This window comes from Heterocephalus glaber, unplaced genomic scaffold (assembly GCF_053883595.1).
Source record: "Heterocephalus glaber isolate CG9 unplaced genomic scaffold, H.glaber_assembly_v1.0 deba00000122, whole genome shotgun sequence".
NCBI lineage: Eukaryota > Metazoa > Chordata > Mammalia > Rodentia > Bathyergidae > Heterocephalus > Heterocephalus glaber.
Genome location: NW_028258138.1, coordinates 63,310,232 through 63,322,635, shown reverse-complemented (window position 1 = coordinate 63,322,635; position 12,404 = coordinate 63,310,232). Strand labels below are relative to the sequence as shown.

Below are 12,404 nucleotides of genomic sequence, written 5' to 3'. Positions count from 1 at the left end.
TATAGATTTTTAATGATAAAATGGTAATAATTTCCATAAAAACTTTTGATAAATTGTGAACAACAGTCAGAAAGTTTCTCTAGCCACTTTGTAGTTACAATTTTTTGATCTTAAAATAGATTGACTTCTCATTCTTAGTAAAAAGAAGACCAGATTTGCGTGCTCCTTCCAAGAAGAAGAAAAACATGCTGTCAGCGAGCACAGCCTCTGCAGATTTGCAAAGTAGCAATAATTCCAGCCTGGATATCCTCAAACACATGATACACGAGGTGGAACAGGAAATGGAAGAATATGAGCGGTGCACAGGACGCGAGGTCACAGGACTGCAGGGGGGTCAGGGTCTCACAGGCTTCACGTTGTCCCTGGTGAGCTCTCTCTGTCGCCTAGTTCGGTACCTTAAAGAGGTAAGTGTGTGAAGTTATTCAAGTCTTCTCTTCAGCAGCCATGTATGTGGGTTCTTTCCCTTTCGCTTAATTGATTATAACCTCTAAATAAAATACAGTCAAATCTGAATAGCTGTGTTTACCTCCGTTTCAGATTATCTGTAGTAAAAGTTTATGCTTCTATTCTCCCTCTACTGTTAGTTGATACTTGCTTAGATAAGTAATTTTGATGTTACTATGAGCTTTAGAAAATTATAATTACTAAGGTAAATCTGTAAATAAATTTATATCTTGTGCTAATACTAAATCTTTAATAACTATTGTCAGTGTGTTGGTTTGCTCTGCTTGCTAATCCCACTTTAGTTCAATTTGGAGCGAGGCACTGACTGTAACCTATACACTTGTGAGGTGGTAAATTCCTCATGGTTTCTGTCTGTAACGGATATGACTTCATCATCTAAGTAAGAAGTGTCTTATTGTTGGGAAAATAACTTAGAAAACAAGCAAGAATTGGTTATTTACAAATAATTATCAGCCTCAGAATGTTACAGAATTAGGATTAGCTATGCAGTTCATCATTTATAAATCCATGTACTTAAATATGTTAAATATGACATAAGTATTTAAGAAAATTTTATTTTAAGAAATAGATTAACCACTCTAATTCAGAGTTTCACTGCTCTGGAGATGTTTTCCTAAAATCCCCCTTTTTTTTGGTACCAGGGATCAAACTCGGGTCCTTGCACTTGCGCAGCAGGCAGCAAAACCACTGAGCTAAATCCCCTGCCCTATTTTTTAAATTTTTAGTTATTTACTTATTTATTCTTTTTTTGGTACTGGGGATTGAACCTGCTGTTTTGTTTTTTTTTTTTTGAGACAGAATCTCGCTTTTAGGTTCAGACTGGCCTTGAACTCACTATGTAGCCCAGGCTGGCCTGGAACTCATGGCAGTACTCCTGCTTCAGCCTCCCGAGTGCTGGGATTACAGGTGTGCACCACCATACCTGGCTGGACCCACTGTTCTTTGCATTGAACTACATCCTCAGCCCTTTTTTAAATTTTGAGACAGGGTCTTGCTAAGTCATTAAATTGCCTAGGCTATGCAGGGTCTTGCCTTCCTCCTGCCTCAGCCTCCTAGATTGATGGGATTGCAGGTGTCTGCCCCTTGCCTGGTTTTAAATTGCTTTTTAATGAAAGACTTGCTGTCCTGTCATACATTCAAGTCTTCACATTTTTTTTACCTGTAAGTCAGCAATCTTCAGAAGCGTGCTTTGGATGCTTAGAAAGCATTACAGGAGTATAAGTATGTTTACCTGATCCCTTATTTTACAAAGCTAAATTATTTAATGGATATAGTTACTGTAATAGAGTTTCATGTAGTTATTTATTTTTAATTATATTTTAACAAACAGGTTTTGAATTGGTGATATAGCACATGTATGAAATTCAGATACAGAAAGGTGTAAATGAAGCATCTGATTCTCATTCCTAATTTCCAGCTACCCTGTTTGCTTTTCTCATAGCTGTCATTACCTGGTACAAGTGTAGCCTTTTAGAGATGGTCTATGTATGTTCAAACAATTTGTAAATGTTGCTAGGCGTGGTGGTATACCTTAATCCCGGCACTCTGGGAGGCTGAGGCAGGAAGATTGCAAGTTGCCCAGCCTGGGCAACTTAGTGTCTTAGCAAAACCCTGTCTCAAAATAAAAAGTAACCACTCTGGTTTCTCTTCAGGTCATATAAATCTTTTATCTTTCAACTAAAATTTTTCTTAAAAAATAGCTTGGAAATGTAGTTTTCTGAGAAGGCCCAGGGTTCAATCCTCAGTACTACAGAAAAAAAAAAAAGTAAATGTATATTTTTTTACTTTCTTCCATGAAAATATAGTTATTATTTTCCATGAAAATATAGTTATTTATCTTACATATTATTTTGTTCATTGTATTCAAAGAAGGGAAGAGATAATGCAGCATATTTTATTTAAAAAGTTTAATAAACCTAACAAAATTTTTTAATTCTTGTGCTGGCTTTGGCAGCACATGTACTAAAATTGGAATGATACAGAAAAGATTAGTGTGGGTCTTGCTCAAGAATAACATCCAAATCCATGAAGCATTTCATATTTTTAATATATATGTGCCAGTTCTCTGAAATGAATGTAATTATGTTACAAATATAGAGCAATAAAAAAATTAAAATTCTCATTGCTATCATATGTGTGACTTTGTAATTATCTTCTTTGACAGCTTTGAGCAGAAACTTTAAATTTTCAATATGTTCTATTATTAGTGGAAGTTTTTTATTTATTTATTTTTTTAGAGTGAAGTTCAACTACGTAAAGAAGTAGAGACAAGGCAACACCTGGAACAAGTATTAGGTGATCATCGAGAGCTCATTGATGCTCTGACAGCTGAAATTCTTCTTCTTAGAGAAGAAAATAGTACCATACAGGTACTTGGATGCTATCCCAAACTTTTCTATTTGTAACAGTATAAAATATCTTTATGCATGTATGATCTCCTTAGTGTTGCCTTTGGTTCAGCTGTGCCAATATGATTACTCATCACTCATCATCATCAATGGTAGATATTACTGAAAATTTATTATATTGGAGGTACTACAGTAGAAGCTTAGACTACAAATAGTAGATAGAATAACTCTGCTGCCTTTAAGAAACATACTACTTGGTGTAGAGGACAGAATCGACATTTAAATGATAATTACCAATACTGTAGTAGTTAATCCAAAATATGAAGTGAGTGCTACAATAGCTACTTTTAATTTCTTTTTCTTTCTTTTTTTTTTGTGTGTGTGGTACTGGGGATCAAACTCAGGACCTTGTGCTTGCAAGGCAGGCGTGTGCCAATGAGCTAAATCCCCGGCCCAGCCACTTTTAATTTCAAAACAGCAAGAGGATAACCTTTTGGGAGCTCTCCTGCAGCCACATCAGAGTTGTTTGTAGTACCTTCATATTTGACTTGCCACTTGACTAATTGTGCCCTTTTCTTTAAAAAACTTTCACAATATCTCTTCTAGAAAAACCTCATAATGGGGCTGGGGATTTAGCTCAGTGGTTCTGCCACCTGCCTCGCAAGCACAAGGTCCCGAGTTCGATCCCAGTACCAGAAAAAAACCCCACCAAAACCTCATACTTGCATACTACACTGAGCACTCTTCCTTTGTATACCTTTGATGCTCTTTGGCTATTGCTGTTCTTGTCTTTACCACATAATGATGTTATACTTATGTGTGTCCTTGTCACTGAAATCTCGTGCTACTCGAGTGCAGAGATTGCTTTATTCATCTTTTTGTTCTCATGGGTAGTTATTATTACTTATATTTATCAGCATAAGAGGTGTGAAAAGAATAGTAGAGAAATTTGTGTTTGTGTCAATAGACTTTAGATAAAGATGTGTACTTTTTAAAAAAATTAATAATTTAGTCCACATTCCATTCCAGCTTTTTAAAGTATACAATTTCATATTTCATAGTTAACCAGAGGGTTGTATACTAGCACTGTCGTCTCAGTCCAGGTCATTTTCATCATTCCAGACAGAAATCCCATACCTGTGAGGAATCACTCCACATTCTTCCCTCTCCCTAGCCCCTGGCAATCACTAATCTACTTTCTATCTCTATCCATTTCCCTACTGAAGACATTTCATAGAAATGGAATCCTGCACTATGTGGTCTTCTGTGTCTGGCTTCTTTCCTTCACCAAATTTTTAAGGTTCATTCATGCTGTATTATATATATTTCATTCCATTGTATCACCCAGTAGTATTCCATTTTATGGATATACCACATTTTATTTATTTATTCTTCAGTTGATGAAAATTTGGGTAATTTCCACTTTTTAATATTATAAATATTATAGCTAGAAACATTCATGTACATATTTTTGCATGAACTTTATTTCAGTTCTCCTGGGAAGATAAGAAGGCTTAAAATACACTGATTCATTTAACAAATCTTTCTTGAGCACCTACTTTGGCCCTGAAATTGTTCTAGATGCAGCAATATATTAGAGAACAAATATAGAAATCCTTACCCTCACGGGGCTTGCATTTTAAATAAATCCTAAAAGAAGTAAACTATTAGTAAGCTAGATGGCAGTATGTCCTTTGAAGAAAAATAAAGCAAATAAAAGGTATAGGAAATGCCTATAGTGGGTGGGATGTGGTTATAAATGCAGTGAGTCCTGCCTGTCTGAAGAGACGACATTTGAGCAAAGACTTGGAAGAGGTGAGGGAACCAGTGTTTAGGTTAGATGGCAGAGAGAATGGACTAAGCAGAGGAAAAGCAGGGGCAAAGGTCTTGAGTGTAGCTGTGAGCACAAAGTTATCTGGAAAACCAGTGTCAGTGTGTAGGGTGGGATGTGGAAGGGGAGAGCAGTCAGGGACAAGCAAGGTCAGATAAAGCAGATCACATGTGGCTTTGCATAGGGATGGAGGACTTGGGCTGAAGGAGATGAAAAGCTATTGAAGAGAAGAAAACTGACCTGATTTGGGTTTTAAGAGAATCCCTCTGGGTGTGGTGTTGAGGCTAGATAAGAGATCCCTGCTGTCTCTCGGTGTACAGTGCCTTCAGTATCTGACACCCCTACGCCAAAAGAAAACCTAACAGTTTCACTTAGGTCCAAACATCTTATGTCCTAGCAATTTAAGAGCTGTATGAAAAAAAAATACAGATAAATTAAAAGAAAAAATAATATATTTCATTCTTAAATAACTACAATTATTTATCAGTTCAATGTATGTATTTTTTAAGTAGAGTACAGCTTTCCAAGGAGTTTAGAATCATACTGGACACCATTACTCTTATTTCCTTTTCCACATTGATTTTCATCTAGAACTTTTTTTCTTAGCATAGTGCCTGCTAAAATCCAGTCATGAAAAGATTTGACCTTAACAAAAGGAGTGTGATGTAGTCTTAATGTTTTTTTTAAATTTCAAAATTGATTTTATTACAGCCAAAACAGTAGAATTAACTGTACATAATAAACTAGTTTATATATATACACATTTTAAGTTATAGGGAATAAAGTTTATTTTGGCATATAGTGTTAAACAAAATTAAAGTTGCATACATTAGTAACATAACTCAACATCCTTAATTTGGTATAAGTATGACACATGTTCTTGCTTTCCTGTGTTCTGCTAAATCATCATACCTAAACTTTTATAAAACTGATATGCTGAAATTTAACTTTACTGTTTTCACTTATGCTCTGATTCCAAACAAAACTTTTCATAAGCTTCTTCAATCTCTGGGTCCATCTCATCATCAATATCATCCAAGTATGGATCACCAGCTCCTGATAAATCTGTTCCATTTTCTTCATAATCTGGAAAAAACTCCTCTCTTTCAAGTAACTCTTAATGTTTCTCTTGGTAATCTGGATCAGCTGCAGTGAAAGGAACACCATCAGATGTATAAAATGTTGGTTCATTCATAAAGTAGTTAGGATCATTTTCAGGTGTTGCTTCTCTGTATGTTGAAGTTGCATGGACTCTACTCCAGTTACTCAACTGGATTTCAACAAGCTTCAAGAGCATCTGTTTTACGTCTCTGCTGCAGTTTTCATCTAGGACATTTTCAATTCTCTGAATAATTTCTTCCTTATCAGTCTTTAATTTTTCTTTCCAAGCATCTTCCAAAACTGACCCTGTCAACTTTAGTAATTTTACTGCACAAATCAAGTTGTCATCTATTGGATTAGAGAAGAGAGCATTCAGCAATTCACGCCGACGAACTTGAAGAATATCTGCTCTTGTAACCTGTCCATTTGTTCCCTTGATCTCCAGGTTAAGATAAAGTTCTCCCAGAAAGAGTACAAATGCATGAAATTGTTTTCGAGTCACTTCATCCCCTTTTGCAGCTTGATCTTTAACTTCATATTCAGTCCGACATTTGCTGGTAGATGAGTTCCACAAGTTCTTGCAAAGCATCATCTGTTGTAACCCAGCCATTCAAGGTCTCTGCAAATTGTTCGATTTCAGTTTCAAAACTGCCAGGTTGCTCTGTAAGATGATTCAAAAACTCCTGAACATAGTCTGATAGAGTAGGATAATCTTCACAACCATCCTCGTAGGATTCTGTATAAGCAGAATAACCTGATGGGTAAAACTCAGGGGCGTTGGCAGACAAGCTTAGACATTAGCACAGGAGCCACAACCACTTGGGGCTTAGCCATTGCTGACTCTGAGTTCTGCTGGGGGATTTTATCCTGTGAGCTAGGTGGAGCTCTCAGGGGCCTCGTTCTGGAGCCAGATCAAACCGTCCTACGTGCTCCTCCTCTTCCGGGGCCGCTGCCGCTGCCGCTGCGAGGACCAGGGCGGCGGGCCGCTCGGCTCCTTCCTTGACTCGGGCGGGGCGGATGGCAGCTCGGGCGCCGGGACCCCACCGCTGACTCCGCTTTCGGATTCTCGCACCATGCAGTCTTAATGTTGAAACTGTAAACTGCCCCAGCCTAGGAGTTCAGTGATGCCCGATAGATGGTCAGGCTTCACTGTTTCTCTTGAAAATTGACAATGTCCTCTGGTGCCCCTCTGAGTTCACTCCGGTGTCCTGAGTGCTGTGTCTTAGCACACAGCTTGGGAACAGGACTAGACTAGGTGGCCAAACACAGAAGCAGAGAGGAGTTGTTGCAATGATTCAGGTGGGAAATGCTGGCTGGATCTAGAGTGGAAGAGGGAGAGGGTATGAAAATTGATCAAATTCTGAATATATTTTAAAAGCCAAGCAGACCTATTGGATATATAGTGAAGGAGAGGATGTGAGAGGAAAAAGAGTCAAAGGTGATTCCAGAGTTTTGGGCTGAATAACTAAAATGATGAAGTTTCTATTTATGAGGCGGGAAAGGCTTCAGGAGGAGTTTGGTTTTGTATATCTTAAGTATGAGAAGTCAGAGTCCTAAATAGAAATATTGAGGCTACTGGGTGTATGAGTGTGAAATTTGGGCTGGTAGTAGTCAGGACTATTTGTAATATTTCTAACGTCTAGCCCCAACTGATTTTTATTAGATTTATTTGTGTTTCTCTAACCATGTATGAGAAATACATATGCATAGGTAATAATTCATCTCTAGTGATTAATCTGTGGCTTCTGTTACTTTCTCTTTATTACAAGGTCTTAGCAATTTATACAAGTTATCTCCCTTTCTTTCCACCTGCCGTCTTCTCTGCTTCTAAGAACTATTTAATACCAATTCTTAGAAAGACCTATGTCATATGGTTGTAATCAAACTTGTTGCTTTCAGATAATCTACTTAGATCTTCAATGTGGAAAATATTAAGAATAAAACAAATTCATCCAAATTTTTGGACAGTCCAATTGGGTTTTAAATGTAAGAATGGAATTCCAAACACGTTTATCTGTACGACAGAAAATAAATCAATGAATATGGTATTTTATGAGTAATCCTTTAAATAAAAGAAAACCTTACATAATATTTAAAAACATGTATGAGATATATACATAAATATAAAAATATATCTATATATGCAATACAATTAGCTCTCACATGTATAAAATGTAGTTATAATCGTATTGCATATAGAGTTTTGTGCTTTTCTCTTTCCCTTAAATATTTTATATATATTACCATAAATATTTATAGTGTTCATCTTTATTAGTTTAAATGTCCATTGAATAGTCTGTTGGGTTTCCTGCCCCTGATGTGTCTGTCTCTTGGGGTAGCTTGAGAGTCATTTGAAATAATTTGTATGAAGAGTTTTATACATTGAATGCCCTGTATAAAAGGTTTTTATTTTTATAGCAGGATATTTCTTAATAGTCCATGATTTACTTAACTATTTCTCTATTATGGGACATCTAGAATATTTATAATTATGAATAGCATTGTTTTAGAGTTTGAATAAAAGTCTTGAATTCTTGGAGGATTTAAAATAATGATTTATACACACATGCTTTGTATGGCTTGCTTTCTATGTGATGGTTTAATATTTGTTACGATGATGATACTATTTCATTTCTTCTCTAGGCTAGACTTCAGCAGTACATGGTCACAACAGATGAGCAACTTATATCACTCACACATGCCATTAAGAACTGTCCTGTGATAAATAACTCTAGACAGGAAACTCAGGCTTCAGAAAGGGGAGCCACAGATGGAAGAGTTGGGGACAGTCCAGGTAGGTACGGTCTTATTATCCCAGACCATCATTAAACAGTTTATGGCCTCAGAGAAGTGGTGGTGAACCTATGGCATGTGTGCCGCAGTGGGCTGTTTACACTGAAAGCTCTAAAAGGTTCCCCATCCCTACCTTAGAGTAACAAGCAAACAAACCAAACCCTGAACCCCTGAGTTTATATGGAATTATTGGCTATCTGTGCATAACTGTATTACCACTACTACAATTATCACTACTTTTCCAGCTGACATTTATTAATACTTTTTGAACCTTACATGTATAGTGCTTATAATAATCATATGAGGTAGATATTATTGTTACTATTATATAAGGAAACTAAGGCTTAAAGAACATTGATAACTTAGCAGTCACATAGGTGGAAAGTAACAGAACCAAATACCTAGGTCAGTGAGACTTTGGTGCCAGCACTTTTAATCATGGTGTCTGATGCAGAAGGATAAGAGATGGTATTAGGAAGAAGAAAACCCCTGAGTTTTAGAAATTCATAACTTTTGTTCAGACGTGCCAATATTTTGAGATCTTTTATTTGCCTTGTGTGCCTCCATGAACTATAAGGTTAATAGGACATTTAGGGTTTTTTGTTTTTTTACTTTTAAGTAAATCTTTGATGATTGTGTACAAAGTCTTTTGTTTGTGTAGGATTATTTTCTTTGGATAGATTCTAAGAAGTGGCAGCCTGAACTTTAACTTGCATGAAGTAAATGCAATGGCTAGGGCTTTACTTTCTGGCAGGATATTGCTGTTAGTATCTCCATCAAGAAATAGGTCAGTGCTGGTTCACAACTGAGAACGCTTAGTTCTTCAAAGTTAAAAAATGCTAGAAGTGAGCATATTGTAAGGTTATTGTTAATTATCTTTATTGCCTATGGAAAAAGTTGGAAAGATTATATAAGTGGAACCCGCTTAGCATCTTTCTGAGTCTTGGCTCATGTAGCCCTTGTATAATAACATGCGAGAAGACTGTACTATCTCAGTGCACGATTTGTGGAATTACAGTACCTTGTTTTGTGATGAGTCTTGTATGTGGAGATCAGTGTTCATATGTCCTGTTTTTGCTATTGATTATTTGTCATATCCATTAGAAAGCTACCCAAAACAAATAATGAAAAATTCTAAAGTTCCAGGCAACAGTACATAGGTGGCTTTTTTTTGCACTTAGTGCTTTTCTCAAAAATAACAAGTTCTTGCCAGTGTTGTCTTTGCAGGAGTCTGCCTATGAATTATTGGCCAAGGAGGATGTAGCCTAGAAAGTGAAGGCTCTATGGTTATGTTATGGTTTATATCTGATATCCCCTCAAAGCCTCATGTGCTCAGAGTCAGGGCTTGTGGAGGTGATCTGATTATGAGGGAGCTACAGCTGGTGTGGAATTGGCAGGTGGGGCCTGATCGGAAGAGGTGGGTCTCTGGGGATGTGACTGGGGCAGGCATACCTGCCTCCCCAGGTCCTCCCTCTGCTCTCTGCTTCTGGGCTGCCATGACATGCAGCTTTCTTCCATGCCAGGACCTTCCACCATGCTGCCCCGGAGCCAGCTGACTACGGATTGAAACCTTAACAACTTGGGCCAAAAGAACCTTCTTCTCCTTTAAATTGTGCATATTGGGTATTGTGTTTCATTGATGAAGAAGGTGACTGAGACAGGCCATCTGGATTTTGTATTCTACTTAAGGGCACTTAGGAATACATATCTGAAATGTGCCCACAATTCCTTTTTGTTCCTTACATACAGATATCCTCTTTTCTTCTTCAGAGGGCCCTGTTTTAAGTACTAATGTGTCTGTGCCATTGATGTTCAGAGGGGAAGAAGTGGTTGATTTCCTGCAGGAAGAGTTGCCTGTTAAACTGTCTCAGATGCCAAACCCCGCTGATAGTACACATCTAGCCAGCAGTTTTCCAGCACATGTCTTTGAGCCAGCTGTGTTGTTAACACCACCCAGGCAGAAGAGCAACTCAGAATTCTCTCCTCTGCAGGATGGTAAGCAGGCTTCTTATAAAGTTATATAGAAGTTTTTTTTTTTGGTACAGGGAATCGAAGTTGGGACCTTGAGCTTGCAAGGCAGGCAGTAGAACCACTGAGCTAGATCCCTGACCCTGGAAGTTATTTTTTATGCTTCACTTTTGTAGTGTATTTTGTTCACTGTTACCTGAAAAACATAATTGAAAAAGACACTGATAACTGCCTACAATCTTTCAACTGAAGGATAAATTTTGAGGACAATTTATACTCTATTTTATACTGATACAATAAAGTGTGACATTTAATTAATTTCATTATACATCTGTTCTACTGACCAGTGTAAATATTAACTCAGGTCAAAGGATCAAAGTCTAGAGCATTAAGTGGCAGAATAAAAGGAATTCTGTTTGACCCTTTTGTCCTGGAGTATATGAAAAAGAAACAAGAGGAGATTATGCTCCAGAGAATAAGGAAAGTTTGGCCAGGGAAACATAAGAGCTGTAACTTAAGGATTTTGTAAGTCATATTTGATTATCTTATTAACCACTTTCTCATGAGAAGTTTTCAGATCAGTCAGTTGAGGGAATTTTATAACAAAAGTAGACAGACAATTAAAAATAGTTAGACACATGTAGAGTTTTGAATAAAAACATTAAACTATTTTGCTAATCCTTAGCTCATACGATTTATAAATGGCCTTCTGAACTTCTATAGACTGCATCATTATTGGAAAATGAAATTATTTGTCCACACATGCATTTTTCTAGACGTTTAGCTTTCATTTGAAAAGGGTTCTTCAATTTGAAAAAAAGATAAAAACTACTTAGACTCTCTTCCAAATGGTTTTGAAAAATAACAGCTCTGATTTCCTGAAATTTTATTTCTTTAAAAAATTGTTTGTATTATCCCATAGCAGAACAGAAAAATAACTTTTATTGTCATTGAGGCACAAAAATTTTGTAAAATTTTCTGCCTTGGTTTATGTTTCCAATAAAGGACATGAAAGGGCCATAAGGGGTTAAAGGAAATGTCAAGTCCTTGTTATTAGAATTTTGCTTTTATATCTGTAATGCAGATTTAGTGTCTGCCATATCCGTGTGGTGTGGCGGAGACAACTCCAGGCTGAGTCAGAAGTGCTGGTGGCTTGGCCTGCCCATCACTGAGTAGCTTTAAGATGTGGGCTAAGATACTGACCTTTTCTGGACCCTAGTTCCTATCTTTTGCACAAAAGGATTTTTCCTTAATGTCTTTTCCAGCTCTCCAGTTCTATGATTCATTATTTCCCCTTTAGAGGGCTGGAGAGTGTTACTAACTCTGGCTAGATTAAGGAACTATGATTTCAATTCAGGTTAGATTTTCATTTCTTAAAGTAATCATTCAAATATTTTCCTGTTGTTAATAGACTGTTGTAATGATCTCTTCTTAAATATTATAAAATATTTTTCATTGGTGGTAATAAAATAAAATTATTTCAATGAAACAATCACAATAAATATTTTTACTTTGACTGCAAATATACTAAGGATTCATTAAAGCAAGTAAGATCAAAGACTGCTATAAAAAACATGTTAGGGTTTTCGGTAGGTTCTACATTGAAATAATAACTGCCCATTTTGTTTACAACATACAGGTAGAGGTGCCTTTGAATATTCTGAATTGATGACATATTTTTTATGCATTGTATTTGGAATACTCACATGTAAATTGTTCAGTTAAATTGAATGTGCAGATGAAGATAAAAGACACATAAGGCCCTTCATCAGCATTTAATTATCCTTAAAACAAGTCTGTGCAATACAACTTTGTGCATTAAACCAAGGAGAAAGCTCTTATTATAAAGGTCAAAGTAAATTCCAGTTTCATCAGTTTTTTGGAATCTTTTGGCGTGC

General features: G+C 36.6%; 1 protein-coding gene, 1 non-coding gene and 1 pseudogene across 21 annotated transcripts in view; 2 read left to right on the top strand and 1 right to left on the bottom strand.

The window, feature by feature from the left end:
- Spice1 (spindle and centriole associated protein 1) overlaps nt 1–12,404 on the top strand; it is a 46,741-nt gene that overhangs the window by 22,457 nt on the left and 11,880 nt on the right. For 15 of the 20 annotated variants that reach the window (XR_015452814.1, XR_015452813.1, XR_015452820.1 and 12 more), the window contains 4 exons: nt 139–404; nt 2,703–2,834; nt 8,389–8,539; nt 10,288–10,533. Coding sequence is in view for 17 of the 20 variants with exons in the window: in XM_087215609.1 (XP_087071735.1) it covers nt 139–404; nt 2,703–2,834; nt 8,389–8,539; nt 10,288–10,533 (795 nt within the window). In the remaining 3 variants the exon portion in view is untranslated. The remainder of the gene's footprint in view (nt 1–138; nt 405–2,702; nt 2,835–8,388; nt 8,540–10,287; nt 10,534–12,404) is intronic. The other 5 variants (XM_087215627.1, XM_087215618.1, XM_087215611.1 and 2 more) reach the window with 2 other exon arrangements.
- LOC147830457 (U6 spliceosomal RNA) lies at nt 2,404–2,510 on the top strand. The gene has a single exon (XR_015439450.1). It is a non-coding gene; the product is annotated as a U6 spliceosomal RNA (small nuclear RNA).
- On the bottom strand, nt 5,169–6,657 carry LOC106010070 (polyadenylate-binding protein-interacting protein 1 pseudogene; annotated as a pseudogene).